The sequence below is a fragment of the Triplophysa dalaica genome, chromosome 7 (genome assembly GCF_015846415.1).
Source record: "Triplophysa dalaica isolate WHDGS20190420 chromosome 7, ASM1584641v1, whole genome shotgun sequence".
Classification (NCBI taxonomy): domain Eukaryota; kingdom Metazoa; phylum Chordata; class Actinopteri; order Cypriniformes; family Nemacheilidae; genus Triplophysa; species Triplophysa dalaica.
In genome coordinates, this window is record NC_079548.1 from 11,492,878 (window position 1) to 11,510,666 (window position 17,789).

Consider the following 17,789-nt stretch of genomic DNA (forward strand, 5'->3'; position numbering starts at 1 on the left):
TTTTTTAATAAATGCCAAGTGGTCATTTCACCATAAATAGGTTTTTAAAATATTTTATTCAAAACACTACACAAACTATTTACATTTATTCTTACAAAGTGCCAAGTTCCAATTATATTACAACATTTTACAAATATGAGAGAGAAACATTCAAAGGGTCATGTACAGCTGATTCTTCCTTATTATTTCTTGTAGCTTCAATAAATACAAAAATGGTTCCTCACAGAACTCCCAACCACAACAACACTGCTGACTAAGCGAGACCAATGGCTGCAAAAGCGTATATGCATGCTGAGATACTGTTCAGATGGCTTAGGTCAGGTGTTTGTTTCTAAAATCAAATCTATTCAGTTCAACCTTTCATTCATCTGCCTCAGTCGTGCTGCTCAATATGGTTGATAATCTTCTTCTTGCGTACAGATACCAGGTCATAAAATGGATCTTTAGTGATGCAGGCTCTGGAAAAAAGAGAGGAAACAGATTGAGAGATGCTGGTGTTCTCAGTTCCTCTGTGAATGACAACATAAATGGCTACTTTGAAAATAATTATAATTGAATGTGTGCATAGTTCCTCTTTCCTACAAATTCTAACTATTTGCTTATTCATAAAATATGCATAGTTTCAAAACCAATCTTATTTATTTCAAGACTTTCAATTCGAACTGCCATTTTTTTTCTATTGCTGTTGAATGAGGAGCCATCAGGTACCTGATGGCCTGAATCCACTCTGCACATTCCTCAGCAGAAGCAGCACTTAGCTTGTAGGACTGGTGTTTGCCCATCACGACCCTCCCGTCTGTTTCGGTTTTACAAGCTTTTATTGTCTCCCCTTTGTGTTGAGGGCTCAACAACTCCAAGCAGTGCTACACACACAGACACACACACATATCCAAAGATGAAATGCATACATCATAGTTTTTAAAAGGTTACATTCCAGACAAACAGCTAACCATGCTTATTTAAATGTCATCCTTTTGAGAAGCTGACTCAAAATGAAATTCTAATCAGGATCTGGACAGAGAGCTTAAAAATCTAGATTTAGCACACAGAGATACAGTAATACGTCATAGATGACTAATATAACCACAAAGTACAGCAACAGGTCTAACAGGGAAATACATGATTTGTTAGATCATTGAGCATGTTTTATAAATCATAAATGAAATGAAAAGAACGTGGAAATGGACCTGTTTGTGTGTGTCTTCCATCTCCCTAACACTTAAGTTCTCCAGTGGAATGATTCCCTTTGGTTCTTTGTCCTGAGGAGGAAAAAGATCCAAAATGACAACTTTTTTGATTTAAGGGTTTTTTTTAAGAAAAAAAAACAGTACTTACAGTTGTATACTGGAAATAGTACAGACAGCCATCTGTTAAAATGAACCACCTCCTTTTCCAGGTTTTGATTCTACCACCTATAGATTAACCAGAATTGTTAAGAACATTCTGAATTAACACACAGCAAATTTAAAATCCATCCAAAAAAAGGCATTAAATATTTTAGATATAATATATATTATATACTATATTGTATATATTTATAAAATGAATCCAGGTTTTGGCTCAGCAATAGTTTTACTAAACACATCAGTATAACCATTTGAAATTAGTACACACCCTCTTTTAGAAGCCATCCCTCTCGATCAGGATTGAAGAAGGTGTGAGTGAGGTCATTACCATCATCCTCTGGGATTTTGAAGGGTTCATTCTTAATGCTTTCATAAAGTTTCTAAACGTTCAAGAAAAGAGAACAAATGAGCGCTTATTTTAAAATGACAATATCATCATTAAATGATCAGATGTGATGGTTTAGCTTTGGATTGTTTTAGATGAAAGGTCCTTGTGACCTCCCTCACCTGCAGCAGGTCATCAGGGAGATCTTCTCCATTGTTTATTCCCCTGTTCATGCTGATGAAACGCTGTATTGTGGTCTTGTCTTTTACATTGGGGTTGTGCAAGCTTGTGTTGAGCATGATGATTGCAAAAGAAAGGATGTAACAGGTGTCTGTAACAACCATGGGCACACACACACACAAAAACACAAATATTATACACAGCAGTTAAGTGTCAGAAAGACCATTACTATACAACAACTTGCTATAAATATTATATAGAGATCTATATATGATATATATATGTACAGTCCTTTTCTCAAGGTCTATGCTTAAGGGTACTGAAATTAGTTTCAAAGAAAAAAAAACTGAGCAAACATAACCTTTTTTATTACAAAGCTAGTTATTTTAATCAAATGTATTTGAAACAAACTTGTTTAGCTGTGCATTCACATCAACTGCATTTCTATTTCTAATTTATTTTTCTTTTTTTCTTATTCTTTTTATATATACACACATGTTTAATTAATTTTATTGCTGTTTTATTGTTTCTTAAAATCTAAAGTTGTATTTGTGATCTTAAATCATTTGCATTTTAATGATACGTCTTATTTCTCTCTGTCAATCATTTCATTTAAAGCACTTTGAATTGCCCTTGTGTATGAAATGTGCTATATAAATAAACTTGCCTTGCCTTGAAATGCTAATAAGAGCACAGAATAGAATAGCTGCTTGATAAAATGCCAAGAGAACATTTCTGCAAATTCTAGCCAAAAGGGACTACACTGAAGATGGTAAATTATTTTATTTATGTTTATTTTCTTTAGCAACAGTAAACTCTTGCTATATTCTGCGGTTTTAAATAATTTGAAAAATATGAATTATCAAGACTAGATTTTTTAATATTCACCTTATGAGTGGAAACTTGTGCTCTGACATAAGTTTGCAAACAACACAAATTCAATGTTTATTGCAGTTTTACTGCTGATCTTTTTCAGCCGGTGAAAGTTTCTTAGACCTAAAACTATATTTTTCCAAACTACAACAACCGGTGAGTTTCTGCTAATTTCATTTAATGTAGGTTAAAACACCAAATTGATCCTTTAAATGTGGTAGTACCTGTGGACTGAAAAACCCCAGGGTTACAGGTGCAGTAGCGCAGAGCAAAAGCCTCCATCATACGGTCAATCTTCTGAGCCTCACCAGGCAGACGGAAACTCCACAGGAACTGCCTGCGTCCACATTAAAATCAGTCATAGTGGTGTCAATTAGTCAAATCAATCGGAATGTGTGATATGAAGTTAGATATATGGAAATTAAACTAGAAAAGATGACCTACTCCACTCACCTCAAAGCCTGGACCAGATTAAGGTTTGAGAACTCATGAAGGTCAACAAAAGCTTTAAGGATCTGAAGGTGGATCTCCTCCCTGTGGACAGGACCGAAGATTTGCTTTTGTATTTAAAGATAACAGTTAGAAGTCACTGTTAACATTCTCCAGAATAATATATCGTCCTCGTACCTCTCCCCTAATAAGTTGCCGATAGCTGTTTTATTGAGGCCTTCCTCTTTGTAGAGGAACTCTGACACACTGTCCGGTTTCCACTCCAATAGGCCATTATCTACTAAGTACTGAATACCCTGGAAATAAACAAACGGTTAACCTCATTGTAAAAAACAAATTTTATAATACCACAGACCTCTGGCATCACTGCAAACCAACCATTTGTTGACAAACAGCTTATAAGAGGTATCATACAAGGGCAAGCACCTCTTTGTACTCTAATCTGGAACTACATTGATTGTTGACTGAAGCATAATTTTAAACTTTTATTGAAAAATTTTAGATACACGCTGACGTTTCAAATTGTGAAATTTAGTTCACACTGGACCGGTGAAGCAATGGTTATTTTTAAAAACAGTGACCTGTGACTACTTAGAAACTTGTATGTGGCTTCAGGGTGCATATGCTGCTGAAAACACAGGATGTGGTTCTATCTTCATTCTCTGCTGTTCTCCACCCACTCTTCCTCTAGCCTACTTTAGATCAATCTCCAAGCTGTGTCTTTACATGCATCACAGTTTTACATTGTTTGCTTTTATAGTCTTCTTTACTATAGCCAAATACTTCTTAGACCAACCATGCTGCGTACTGTACCTTCTTTGGGTCCATGTTAAACTTCTTTTTTCCACATTGGGTCCTCTTGTTCTTCATCACATTTTTACTAGGGGGAAATAAAGGACCACAAGGACCACTTTAAGTGCTAGCACCATTTTTTTTTAAGTGTACAACCTGAGATAGCAATGTGACATCAGGGCTAAACCTCTTCTCGTAAAATGAACCGAGAAACAGGAAACAGAACAAGCCTACACACAGTGCCGGTGTGCTTCTCTTCAACCTTTAACTGCATACATTCTAGAATTACATCCTATGAACATGCTGCACCTGCAACTATGCATGCAAAATGTCATGCATGCACACACGGAAATAAAAGCACAGGAGCACTCCTGATTCTGATCAAGTGTTTATGAGCCACTTTCATTTATTTGGTCTATGAAATGTCCATGTGAAGGCCCTCAACTGTGAATCACACATATACTTAATTTCATGCAGACATATTAGAGTTAACAGGTTTAATAGGTGTTAAGAATAAGTGTGTAATTTGATCAAAGATACATCACTGTGCTTTCTTAATTGTCAGTTCAACGATAACTTTAGTGTATTTACCATTGATCTAAGCAGCAATGCCAAACTACCAAAGTGACATATCACTGATGTGATCATTATAAAAGTGTATTTTAAAACAGCTAACGATTAAACAAATAAAAACAATGAGGAAACTGTAGAGCAAAATGCTCTGTAGGGAATTGAAAACTCAGTTGTAAAATGTACCGATACTTTCTCTTGCTACCATGGTAACGCAGCACCAAATGACAGTGGTGAATACTCACTTCTCTTCATCAGCTTCCATTGTTTGAATTTCTGTCACCATGTTTTCGATCTCCAGCCTGAGTTTCTGTCAGCGAGAGAAAACAAAGTTGAAAAATGATGACCTGCAGCATGCAGATACTGGAAAGTCACATACATCCCTAGACTTTAGTTTTGTATTGCTTATTAGACATAAGATTTGGTTTTATTTAACAAAATGAACATGAGGAAGAGTTTTGTGTTGAATTTGACAGGAATTGCATATACCTGAATATCATCAAGAATTACATGCTTGTGATCATTGACTTCAATCTGCTTCTTCTCCATTGGAGTGAAGGTTGAAGGTGCTGAAGATATGATGGCATAAGAACAGAAATACATCAACATTAAGCAAGCATCTCAAATCACATCCCAATTACCATTACGAACTAAAAAGGGGAGAACTATCCCAATTTGACTATACAATATGGCATTAGTTTAATTTGATTTCTCCACTTACATCTACACGTTTTTTTGTAATGTATTAAACTGTGCAACTGTGGGGAGTGAAAGAGGAACAGGAATCGACTCGAATTTGGGTCGCATGAAGCGCTCCTGTTAACAAAGCCCTCGAGGAAAGGGGCAACGATTAACTGCAGTCCATCATAACCACAGATTGCTGATGTATAAAAGCACATCACTAGATGTTTTATAGATGTGTAGATGATACAAAAGTTTAGATGATAGTATTACAAGGGTCCAACAACTGTGCTCATAGACCGCATGTATAAAGCGAGCATCAAAACAGCAAGCAAACAATAATAATAAATAAAAATAAAACACAGCTTACCTTTTCCCCAGAGGAAACTGTCCTTTCTTTGGGATCCCATGTTGACTGTGTTAGAGGGATGCTGAGATAAAACAGTAAGATCGGTGTCAAATATTAAAACCCTTCAAATGTGGTATCAAAAGTGCTGCAGGCTACTATTGCTATATTTCATTATAAGTAATCAAATCAACACATACTGTATTATGATTTTATGCCATACATTTTTCTATGCATTATAACACAGCATAATAATATTAAATACAAAAACGAGTCCATCAGAAAAATAAATATATCAGCAAAATGAATAAGCTAAAATAAATATGATTTCTCGAGAACAATAACACAGGTAAGTTGAAAAGTTAGCATATATAGAAAAGCCTGTAAATGAGCAGCCTCTAACACCTGTTACACAAAAACTAAAAAGTAACAACGGAGGAATAATGTCTTGCCAAACCTAAGAAAACCTACAACAAAAAATCGTACCTTCATATGTGTAACTGTTAGCAGGCAGTCGCAGCTGTGCAGTAAGAATCTCAATGAAACTGACAGTGAAGCGCAGCGTGTTGCCGACCGGACTGACGTCACAGTCATAGATGACAGCTGAACTCTGAGAATTCAAGTCACCATGTTTTCCTCAAACTTATCTGTTCTGAGCATCACACCGATAAACGTGACTTCGCAATAACCTTTATTACTAGTATGACAATTAATAGAATTTAAACTCACACTTATCTAGTTGTACATTTATGCATTTGGTAGAGAGTTATCTATATTTACGGTTTTAGGTTACACATTTAATCAGTTCGTGAGGGAGAATTAAACACTTGATATGTGTGCGCTGTTTACGCAATGTTCTACCAATTGAGCTACAGGAACACATGGTTATCCATTTAAACGAAATAATTTGTAACGTTTTGTGTTCAACAATTGTTACACATTTACGCCCTCGTGTGGCCTTAAGTGCATTGCACTTTTATGAAGCGCGTATGGATGCCTCAGAGTAAAGTTAAATACTTCCTCATATCGACACAGACCCGTTTAAAACTGACACAACCACACGAGCGTGTGAGCATTGGAAGAACGAGCTAAGAGTGAGGGAGTGATAGAGAGAGAGAGATACTGACTTACCGAAGAGGCAAATCTGTTTCCTGTATTACAACTTAGTTCCTTAACAGTTGTTTTACAGCGACAGCCGGCAAAAGTTTCATAAAAAGTATCGTAAAATGCAAGCGATCAAGTGTGTTGTGGTCGGAGATGGGTGAGTGACGAGATTCTTAAATACATTTTGATGCATATATCTGTTTATCATCGTTTTTCAAGGGTGTTGTTTGTTTACAATGGGTTGTTTGTTGTTGTTGTTTAGTGTAGCCTACTTATTCATGTGTGGTCTTTTAACTGCTTTGTTGACTTAAAGCTGTTCTGTTGTTTTAATTTCCTCATTTTTAATGTTAAAGTCACATGACTTACTGAGTAGCCTACATGACTTAATATAGCCCAAGGCTAAAAAAATAGATTTTCCTTATTAATCTCTGTAAATTTTAACGATCAGAAAGAAAAGCTGATGTAGATTTCTCCACAGTCCGCAGGTTTTGTAAATTTCCTTTCATGTTTGGCAAAAATGACGGAGACGTGCACTGTTTTGCTGAAAGACAGATTGTAGGTTGCACAGATATTCAAGGGCCTGTCATTCACCTTCTCTTTACGGGCAAGTTAATATAAAACAGACCAGAACACATAAAACTGTCTTTTATTGTAGTGAGTTTTTGAGATTTCAGGAAGTTCAGTGCATGGCAACTGATTTTCATCGCAAAAAGGAAAGAGCACATGTGTCATGTTTCTGTGGAGGAGGTTTTTCACACTGTATGGTTTCTTTTTTCTGAGAGACAAAAGAATGATGAGAATGTCATCATATCACATCTCTCAAAAGACACATCATTACAGTGTAAACACCTGGGTTGTTTCTAGTAACCTGAATTGGATTTCCGTAAAGCGTACACCTCAGTGTCAGGAATACAACTGGTTTGGACATTTTTGTCTTGCAGTCAAAGCAGCATTCCCGCCTTTACAGTATTTTCCGTTCCTATAGAGAAACGCCTGAACTTTTCAAATGATCAGGTTAAATAAATCATAATAATTATGGGCTTTCTGTTTGGTAATCGGAAGCCTTTAACACTGATAAACAATTTAGGTGTTTCTAGACAATGTTGATTCTCTAGCAGTGATGATTCAAGATGGAGGATGAGGTGACTTTGATGTTGAAACATGTTAGTCGGAAACACACTTCAATGTCGAAGGCTGTTAAAAAAAAAAAGTGGGAGGGGGAATTTTTCGAAGGAGTATATATATATATATATATATATATATATATATATATATGAATTTTTCATCAAGTGCTTTATATAATTCTGTGACACAGGAAAGCAATGGCGATGCATATAAATTATAGGACCAGAATGAAAGCAGTATGTTGCAGCTACAGGTTTACACAGGATGCAGATGTAATCATGTAGCTGTAAGTTTAAAGTTAAACGTGTTACTGTGGACATATAATTAAGATGAGTTTCTATTTGTGACTATGCATTGTTCATTGGCCACCTTAAGAGCAACTTTTAAAGTGTCAAAAGGCAGCAGGCGAGAACTGGGTAGGATGGTTGCTTTCTCTTATAGGATATCCTGTTTTAACCCTGTACACAGTTCTCCATTTTGAAACCGTTCACTTCCTCTAGAGCGATTTTGATGCTTTGCTTTAACACAGGTTCCTCATAGTACTGGACTTAAAAGAATAGTTCACCTTCAAAAAGGAAGATTCTGTCATCAGTACCTCACCCTGTTGTCATTTCAAACCTGTGTGATTTTCTCTCTACTTTAAAACACAAAAGAAGGTATTTTGAAGGATGCTGGTAACCAAAAACCGTAGATCTCCATTGACTTCCGATGTAGGGACACGAAACCAATGCAAGTCAATGTCGACCAACTGTTTTCTGTTACCGACATTTTCAAAATATCTTCTTTTGTGTTTTACAGAAGAAAGTATGTCATACAGGTTTGCTATAACAAGAGGGCGTGTCAATAATGACATCATTATTATTTGTAAGGTGAACTATTCCTATAACGTCATGAATGTGATCCGCTGGATTTATGAAAAAAATTCCATAGGTCTATCAGGTTTATGTGTTGACCTCTATTGCACTGATATATCTTGGTTGAAAAAGTTGCATTGACTTCACACCGGGTGTGCTATGGTGAACCATGCATTTAATTTAACCCTGATCATGGTATCTCTTGTTTTCTCAAATTTTCTGAATTCCCTTGACTTCCGAGTAGACATGTTCAACCTACTGTAATTTATATAAACCCTTCCGTGTATCCGTTTCCTTGTCTCTCTGCAGCTGCCAGCGTCGCTAAGGTGAAAGTGATGGCATGCAGTTTCACTGATGTCATTTTCACAGATCTTAACACACAGTACAAGCAGACGTACATGGATAATCATAAAGCCTTCGGTTTGTTTTAAACTGAGAAAAGAGAAAGAAAAAGTTTAAGGGAGCATTTTCAAAGATACACTTCAAAAAGAGGCTTGCTGTCTCTCTTCCTGGCAGACACCGCCCTACTTCCTGTCATCCTGTCACGACAATGCCAGACCCCATACTGAGCTCTCTTTCGCTCTTTTCTCCCTGCATCTATCTTTCTCTCTGTATCCGAATCACAACACGACTTCAAAGAGTTTCAGAAAGCACCTCTTTACAGTCATCTCCCGCTGTTTTCTGATTAAGATTTTAGCGCGCTGTCTCAAGTGTGTACTGAATTTTGTGTAGATCGCAATTTGTTGTAGCATACTGGGTTATTTAAGGCATGTTTGATTTCGACTATGAGTTCAGTGACTGAATTCTGGATATTGTTACATTTCAGCTTTTTATAAGTCTTTCATAGTAAGGTTTTTTAAGTACAATCAATGCACAACCCAACTTTTACTGTTCAGTGCTCCACGGCCCAGCCCTTGAGTCAAGTGCACACAAGTATAGAGAACTCTTGAGTTGCGTGTGGTTGTTGTGTGTGCTTTTGTTTTTTATAGTTTCTACATGAATGCGAATGCCCAAGTTCTAGAAAAAACAGGGATGAGAGTAGTAAGGATAGCTGGTAGTTATGATGTGACTGAACGTGCGTAGCCTGGGGTTTGTGTTTTTGGCCTTGCTCTTGAGTTCTGGAGCTGCGGTGTGATGCAAGAGAATCGTACCCACAGGCTCCTGAATCCCAGCATTCCACATTCTCCCAGCCTGCATGCAGCGACATGCACTTCCCTGAAATCTTTCTTTCCTACCCTCCCAGCGTGTTTATGTTTAAGTGACCTCATTTCGTACTGCATGTCATCCTGCCATTTTTACACTTCAAACTCATTTTTCCTGAAGTATAATTGTTCTGTTTGTTGTTATAGATCCAAACTGTAAGTAGCATCTTTTTGCATTTTTGAGTACATCTGAATTATTTTGCACTGAGGGTTTTCCAATAGTTTTTTCCCCTGTTGCTTTAATACAAGAATACATAAAAATGTGCATGAATAAAAAGCATCTCTACTCTGAATTCAATGGGAGTTTTAGGAGCAGCACGTTTGTGCAACTCAAAACGATCTTCATCTCAAAGACAATTGTGAGGATACGGAGATATTTTCCTTTCATCTATGGAAATTCTTTATGTGGTCATGTTTTAGACATTCAGAGTTAAATCCTTGTTTTTGAAAAAGGGAACATTAAAAAACCACAAGAATGTTCTTTGTAGGCTATTAAAAAAATAAAAGGGTGGGTCTACAATGGATGTCCACAGTACACCTGTTGTTCCTGTTATAGGAAGATGGTTACAGTACACCACTAATAGCACACTTTGATGTCATTTCAGCAACATGTACAACCGTGGAGAAAATAATGTATTGTTGTCATTCCCGTCCAGTGTTTGTTGAATTCCAACAAAATCAAACATCAGGAGTGACATAATGTCATCCAACAGTAATGTGTAAGACTGACATGTGACAAGACACATGAAAAGTTTTCCGAAATACATGAACAAATCTTTTTGTATTGCTTAAAAGTGAATATGAACTTGTTTTCTTTGCAGTACTTGAGTTGTAAAAAAACAGAGCATCCTTTCTGTTATTTTGACCTGTTTCTCCGGTTTTTATTTGCTGCAGATAAATGCAAATATATATATTTTTTGTTTGTTTTTTTGGAAGAAAGTATTTCACGGAATGAAACAAATAATAATTTCACCTAAACACAAACCTGATATATTAAATTCAGAAAAGCGGATTTAAAAAAAAAAGATCTCTTAATTTTTGCGCGGCTGTATATGACAGAAGGTACATCTGTGTTGTTTATTTTTCAGCATACCGTACTAAGAGATTTCTGTTTGTTGTTTGAATGTTTCAGAGCTGTGGGAAAGACCTGTCTTCTCATCAGCTACACTACTAATGCATTCCCTGGGGAGTACATTCCCACAGTGTGAGTACTATAGAAAATTTGTTTAGCTGTTTATTTTTGTTGTTCGTGTTGTTCATGACATTCATAAGCTCAATCCTCTCTCAGGTTTGATAACTACTCAGCAAATGTTATGGTGGATAGCAAACCAGTCAACCTGGGTCTCTGGGATACAGCTGGACAGGAAGACTACGACAGACTGCGGCCACTGTCCTACCCGCAGACGGTATGCGGTCACATATATGTGCTTTCATCCAAAGCGATGCATACACTTATTTTCTTGTTGTTGTTTATGTTTTTTTATCAGTATTTGTGTTACCTGGGAACAAACAAATCCTTTACACTTTTAGCTCAATGTTTGATCAGTGGACCTATAAAAACAGCTCACATATGTGCACACACACAAGTTTCGTAGATGGATTTCGTTAGATGCAAGCAATGTGCACATTGATTAAATGAAGGTTCATTGAAGGTCTTTTGATGTGTTTTGCAGGATGTGTTTCTCATCTGTTTCTCCCTGGTGAGCCCAGCTTCTTTTGAAAACGTCAGAGCCAAGGTGAGTCCTCATGCATATATCAGTGTAGATCTTGTCCCTTTGTTGTTCCTAAAATGCTTGCTCTTCTCTAGATGCCACTGTGCATTAATCCTTGATGCATTGCAAACTTTCACTGACGCAAGCGTTGAGATATACAAAAGAGAACTGGTCATAAAGGGTACCTGATGTCAACATCAGTCACTGTAAAAATGCTTTGGCCTTGTTAGCATTCAGGCATTCACGAACCGAAGGCTGAGTTTTATCGCTGGCATTCAGCCCTTTTCACACAGCATCTATTTCCAAGTCAAAAGCTTTGTATAATACAATAGTTTTAAATAAAATCCCAAGTCTATTTATAAAGTTATTTATGTACCTAACACCCACAAAAGCCCAGAGCGAGCATTATAAAGATGCAAGCAGTTCATATGATCTTGCCCTTTTCTCCATTAGTTGCAAGTGTACAGTAGATGGCAGAGAGATACACCACTAAGTGTCACACTAAAGTTACCATGTTACGGTTTCAACCTGACAGAGAGCATTTTGAAGAGTGATCCTAAAAGGATACTGTCAGAAGTCAAAATCTCTGAGTGTAGTGCTGGTAAAAAATCCATCTAATGGAGCAGGAGGGATAGAAGTGTAAACGGTCCATAAAAGCTCAAGTGATGTAGAAAGATCTTGGTAGTTGAATGGACGTTGAATCTGGGTTGTGTTTCTATGATTTTGTATAGTTATGGTAGTCTTTACTTCCAACAGCAATTGCTTGAACAAGAAAAGTTATAAAGTCGAAAAAGAGATGTCCCTGAGCTGTCCCTACTCTTATTAAAAGAGTATTGTTTGACAAATAACATGGACACCGTTCAGTCTTTGAAAGGACTCTCGAGGACAAGGTCTGACTTTACATCAAAGCACAGATGACAATAGATAGGTATAGCAGGCGTGATGTAATTGGTTTACATGCTTGCTTTGAACAGAAGATCATCTTCATCTTTTCTAGCTTTGTTAGTGCACAATCAGCCTGTATGACTGGCTATGTAGAGTGATGCTTAGTATTGCTAATACCAAATATACTGAATAGGATGAGGACAATCTGAAACAAACTTGGTGATGTAAAGTTGCATTTGGAATGGTAATTGAAAAACTAATTGAAAAAAAAACAGATTAGGACTGATAAAAAATGTAAAAACTTTGGCATATTTTAACTGGCATTCATTTTTTAGAGATAATGAACAAAGGCTGGAAATAAAAGAGAAAGAAGTTTCTTTTGAGTGGTTCCTTTTATGCTAGACTTTATCAGGGCTCATGCAGCACATTTAAGAGAGAGATGGAATGAAAAGCAAATAGTTTTTGATATCAACAATTTGAGAAACCTTTGAGGCTTAATCCACGTCAATTTACAAATTTCACTCTCAATCAAAGACCTTCAGAAGCTTTCTCTAGCCTCCCGGTCCTTTCCTTTATTATTTGTACGGTATATTCTCAAGGAGTAACCATGGAAACACTGCCCATATGCAAATGCAGTCTTGATAGATTGTGCAAGGTTGAGGAGACAAATTAAAATCTATTTAAAGAGGGGAGGAAAACGGGTAGATGGGGTGGTACAGGAGGGCTGTGGGAAGTCACATGGGCTGTGCTAACAAAATCCACGCTCTAGAAGCAATCACCTGTCAAGGAGAAGTTAAGTGCTCAGAGATCACTCCTCATTACCGGCGCGGGCTGATAGAATGCGAAAATGGAGCGCTGCAATAATGGTTTGCTTTGACTGCATTAGAAAGCGAGGCTCAGAAATCTGCATCGGGGCCCCACCCACATGCCTATCAAAATTGCTCATAAATGGCACTGGAGACATGCTGATCACTGATGAAGGCCACACAAGTCTGTCAGCCCTTTTGAAGTCTCTTATTAACAGGCTTGGAGAGAGGAAACAAAAACACCTTTAGTTTCATACAAAACCTCACGTTCAGATCATACAGATGCCATGTCTGATCTATAGAAAGTAAGCTTTTTACCATCAGTAGATCATAAGTGGTTTCATCAAGAAACGGATGAATCACACATGCTCATTTTAGAACCTGAGTCATGGATGAGCTGCTTTTGTCCTGAGTAGATATTTATTTCCTTTTTTAAGTGTTCCTTAAATGTTCTGTTGTATGCATTTACAGCGTTAGTGTTCAGTTCATCAGCATTCTTAAAACTATAAGGATAGAACATTTCTTGGACTTGTAACAGACCTGATTATTAACTATCCTATCCTACCTACTATCCTACCTATTTAACTTCTGTGTTTTAATCCATGTGTAGCTTTAAACAATGCTGCATGTGTTTGGATGGCAGGGACTCTTGGGGTCTTAGAGATTCTCTTGTCAATGAACTACGACTGTGCGCATTGATTGTCAAGATTCTGCTTTGTGTGTGGAAACAATAATGTGTGTGAGTTACAGATTAAAAAGTGCATTTAGAGCCCAGGCCTTGTAAAGCACAAATCCTTGTACACCTTGCATTTATTTTATCTGCTATGCAATGAACAAATGCAACTCATAAAATGCCTTATATAAAACCTTTTACACAAACTTGTAGGGAAACCCCAAAAACCTTATTGGTTTGCTATTTTGCTCCCTCTAGTGGTACCCAGAGGTGAGGCATCACTGCCCTTCAACTCCAATTATTCTGGTTGGCACCAAGCTCGATCTGAGAGACGAGAAGGAGACCATTGAAAAGCTAAAGGAGAAAAAACTGGCACCAATCACTTACCCACAGGGTCTTGCGTTGGCCAAAGAAATAGGTAAGATGGTGAACTTTACAGGGATACTTTACTCACCCATCAGAGATATTTTTGTAGGCTAACCCAAGAGGTAAGTGCCGCACTAGGTTCCCTCGATCGAAAGTCTGTAGTCTAAAAATGTGTTCCCTAGTAAGTAATTACTCCGTGAATGAATCCGCATCTACAGTACGTTTTAAGAGATTTGTGCACATGTTGCATTATTTGTGAGCTGTATATGTGCGATGACGTCTAACGTCCCCGTCAAAGAAAGTAGTCGCTTTTAGCAACTTTGTTAGCAACCGCCATTTTTAAGACACAATAAGGCTTTAAAAAATCACAAGCGGGTTGTATTTGGTGTGTTTAATGGCATAGAATAAAACTGGAAAATATATAGATGTTTTGCTTACCACAGACCTTATTTCGGGCGATTTACCAAAAACCCATTCAAAAAACACAAATACTTTGGAGAAAAGGAACCGAAAGTCCTAAAATGTTAACTCACTTCTGGGTTTTGCAAACAAAACTACATCATCTCTGAACCTCCTTATTGTGCTGTTTCTTTGTAGCATTTAATAAAAGAATGTTGCCTCGGTATACACAGATTACTGATTTAGATGCAAATGCAATAGGTTCTCAGTGCGATTCGTTCTAGCATTTGGGAGAACACATGGGCTAGTACTCCTACACACACAGATATGACAGATTGGTGAACACCTAATACACCCAGCAATCTGGTACCAAGTATCCCACTCAAAGGGTCTATGTTGATGTAGGCTTTAATGCTTTAGCATGCTTTACAACAACGTTGCATATTAAATAATTAGCTATATTGATATAATAAAAACACTACATTAGTGTACATCACAGTTTACATTATTAGAAATGATTTTAAGCTTGTTTGTTCCTTCTAAAACTCAAAAATGTTATGTGTACTCCTGTTTTTGTGGGAACAGATGCAGTTAAATACCTGGAGTGTTCTGCTCTTACTCAGAGAGGTCTGAAGACAGTGTTTGATGAAGCCATACGTGCTGTGCTCTGCCCACAACCCACGAAGGTCAAGAAGAAGGGATGTCTGCTGCTCTAAGTCTACATGGCACATTTGTGAGTGTGTGTTGTTTCTAAGTTCTTCTCTCGAGAGACAGACAAGAGTCAGACAGTGGGGAGAAGTGCACGCATACAATTTCAGATGCCCCCTCAATTACAGGGACAGGCTTTTGTTCCTATGTTACTTTGCAATTGACGCGACTTACAGATGAGTTTTCAGGTGGAAGTTAAAGACAGTCATTTCGATACATGTCCTCTTTAAAAATAAGAAAAAAGAGGATGTGCGGAGATGCAAAAAGTGACATTTTATTCTTTTTGTCTTCAGATTCTTCACTGTAACAGCGGTACTAAAGGAATCTCTTGGTTTCCTTCGACAACCAAACAAGGAGTCAAAAAGAAGTGTTGGTGGAACTTCATTTAATTACCAAAGTCTTTCTTCTCTTTGTAGCCCAACACAACTCTTGAAAGTAATACCATCTGAAATAATATTTTTAAAGTGTAAAAAATAAAAAGTATTTAATCAAATATATAGTAACTGATGTACTGTAAATTTGTGCTTGCTGTAGTTGATGTGGACAAAGTCATGTATTGTATAAAATGATTTTTTTTCCATTCTACTTACTGAATGGAATCACATTATACATGCATATTTGTTTTTAAGAAATGGCAAAAATAAACTGTACAACCCTAAATTTCACTCTTTTAACTCTTTTCTAATGAGTTTACATTAAATAGCCGCTATTTTCATTGATTACACACCCGTGCTTGGTTTTCAATAGATGTAACAATTTACCCCAATTGATGCATTATTATGCTTAACAAAGAGAATGTAATAACCACTATCTGTGTTTTCGCCTTTTGATAGAAAAGTACAGATTTCACATTTCATCACATTGCTGACAGGGTAACACAGTAAGTCTCTTGTTAGGCTGACACTCTTTTACATTATCTCTATACCCTTGCTTCTTCTATTCGCCTTGTGGACTTTTGTGACATGACAACATGCCAAACGTTGACTTCAATTGGACTGTGATGAGTGAACATCAAAGTGCTGCCATTTACTGCAAGTCTTGATGTGCCGCCATCCTTCATCTCTGCCTCAGCATTATGGTTTATCTTGTTTTTTGCAGAGTATACATTGTAGAAAATATTTTGTCAGCTGACTTCAGCTTGCTTTATGTGGTTACATATAGTTGAAATGGTTTAATTGACAAATTACAAGTCAAATTATTCTCAGGATTATTAAAGTATTCGGAAGGGTTTCCTCAAGTTTTAAAAACATCCTCCTTATATATAATTTTATAATAAAATCATGTCAGTAGCTATGACACTTTATGATACATGTTTTGTATAATAATATATAACTTAAATATACAGTAGATTGTAAAATTACATTTCTTAAAATAAATGTGTAAAATTAGCTTAGAAGATCATGTCACTTGGCCTATCCAATAAAAAAACGTTAAGGTCTAGACAGCCTTATTTTTTCGCCTAGACAGCAATGAGATTAAATAGACTTTTACTTTTTCTACTTAAACACTTCAGTACCCATTTACATTTTTATGCCAGTGAAAACGCTTTGGGGTGACATATCAAAGGGCATGACTTTATTGTGAAAGTATGAGGCTGCTTAGGTCCATGGTACTTTTCAAATGAGCAGTGAGTCACACATACTTTCTTGAACTTTAAAACAGGTAGCAATATAATATATTTCCAAATCCGCCAAACCAGACATTACTTAAATTATTTCTTCTTTTGTGAACGGATGAAAAAACATAGTATTTGAAACACGATGCTGGGTAAATGGACATGGCTTTTACTGAACAACCACGAATTCAACCACAACTTTTCTACGGTAAACCTTAAATGGCTTTCTTTAGTAGAACACAAAATATATTTTGAAGAACACTGATAACCAAATGACTGGCCCTCATTGACTTTTATTATATGGACACCACTAAAAATTTTTTGAAATATATTCAAAAGAAAGAGTTACGAGTTTTGAATTACCTGAATGGCAGATTTTTTTTCTAGTAAACAGTAGTATCGCTTTCAATAACAGAATGGGAAGATTACTGGATGCTATACTTGAGAATAAACACCTCGCGGTAGAAAATATTTTTCTGTTTTCCGCATGCTTCAAAGTATTTGTTTCAGTAAATCAGAGAGAAATTGCTATGACTCACACATCATACTGACTTACAAATAAAGAGCTTTAAGATTCGGCGATGGGGGTCAGTGCAATGACCAACGAATGAAATCTGATATTTGAAAGAGGATGAAAGGGAGGGAAAGAGAGGAACACAAACACAATCAAGTGGAGTCAAGAGAGTTCAGCTTCCATGTTTTCATCCAAGAGGCTATAAATTTATGAGGCGGAGTGTGTGAACGCAAACAGACTTTTAGGCCAAGCTGGGCTCATGG

At 36.8% G+C, this 17,789-nt stretch overlaps 2 protein-coding genes across 2 annotated transcripts; one reads left to right on the forward strand and one right to left on the reverse strand.

Moving 5' to 3' along the window:
- Nucleotides 1-37: 37 nt before the first annotated feature.
- cyth4a (cytohesin 4a) lies at nt 38-6,457 on the reverse strand. The gene is made up of 14 exons (XM_056752990.1): nt 6,050-6,457; nt 5,588-5,648; nt 5,026-5,105; nt 4,782-4,846; nt 3,988-4,054; nt 3,352-3,470; nt 3,178-3,258; nt 2,949-3,061; nt 1,854-2,002; nt 1,615-1,726; nt 1,336-1,412; nt 1,188-1,259; nt 709-863; nt 38-458 (listed from the first exon to the last, which is right to left on the reverse strand). Exons 1-14 carry the CDS (start codon nt 6,155-6,157, stop codon nt 374-376), a joined length of 1,344 nt encoding a protein of 447 aa, XP_056608968.1. The 5' UTR covers nt 6,158-6,457; the 3' UTR covers nt 38-373.
- A 189-nt stretch (nt 6,458-6,646) lies between these two features.
- Nucleotides 6,647-16,062, forward strand: rac2 (Rac family small GTPase 2). Its single transcript, XM_056753009.1, has 7 exons — nt 6,647-6,824; nt 10,981-11,052; nt 11,137-11,254; nt 11,522-11,584; nt 14,183-14,342; nt 15,275-15,422; nt 15,691-16,062. The coding sequence occupies exons 1-6, from the start codon at nt 6,790-6,792 to the stop codon at nt 15,403-15,405; spliced, it is 579 nt and encodes a 192-aa protein (XP_056608987.1). The 5' UTR covers nt 6,647-6,789; the 3' UTR covers nt 15,406-15,422; nt 15,691-16,062.
- The last annotated feature ends 1,727 nt before the right edge of the window (nt 16,063-17,789 follow it).

Excerpts from the sequence above, each read along its gene's own strand:
- cyth4a (XM_056752990.1), bottom strand. The coding sequence starts at position 6,157 with ATGACTGTGACGTCAGTCCGGTCGGCAACACGCTGCGCTTCACTGTCA. Across the intron at positions 5,106-5,587 it reads CAGTTTCCTCTGGGGAAAAG|CACCTTCAACCTTCACTCCA; the intron begins GTAAGCTGTGTT and ends TCATATCTTCAG. Across the intron at positions 2,003-2,948 it reads TGGGGTTTTTCAGTCCACAG|ACACCTGTTACATCCTTTCT; the intron begins GTACTACCACAT and ends TGGTTGTTACAG.
- rac2 (XM_056753009.1), top strand. The coding sequence starts at position 6,790 with ATGCAAGCGATCAAGTGTGTTGTGGTCGGAGATGG. Across the intron at positions 11,053-11,136 it reads GGGGAGTACATTCCCACAGT|GTTTGATAACTACTCAGCAA; the intron begins GTGAGTACTATA and ends ATCCTCTCTCAG. Across the intron at positions 11,585-14,182 it reads TTGAAAACGTCAGAGCCAAG|TGGTACCCAGAGGTGAGGCA; the intron begins GTGAGTCCTCAT and ends TGCTCCCTCTAG.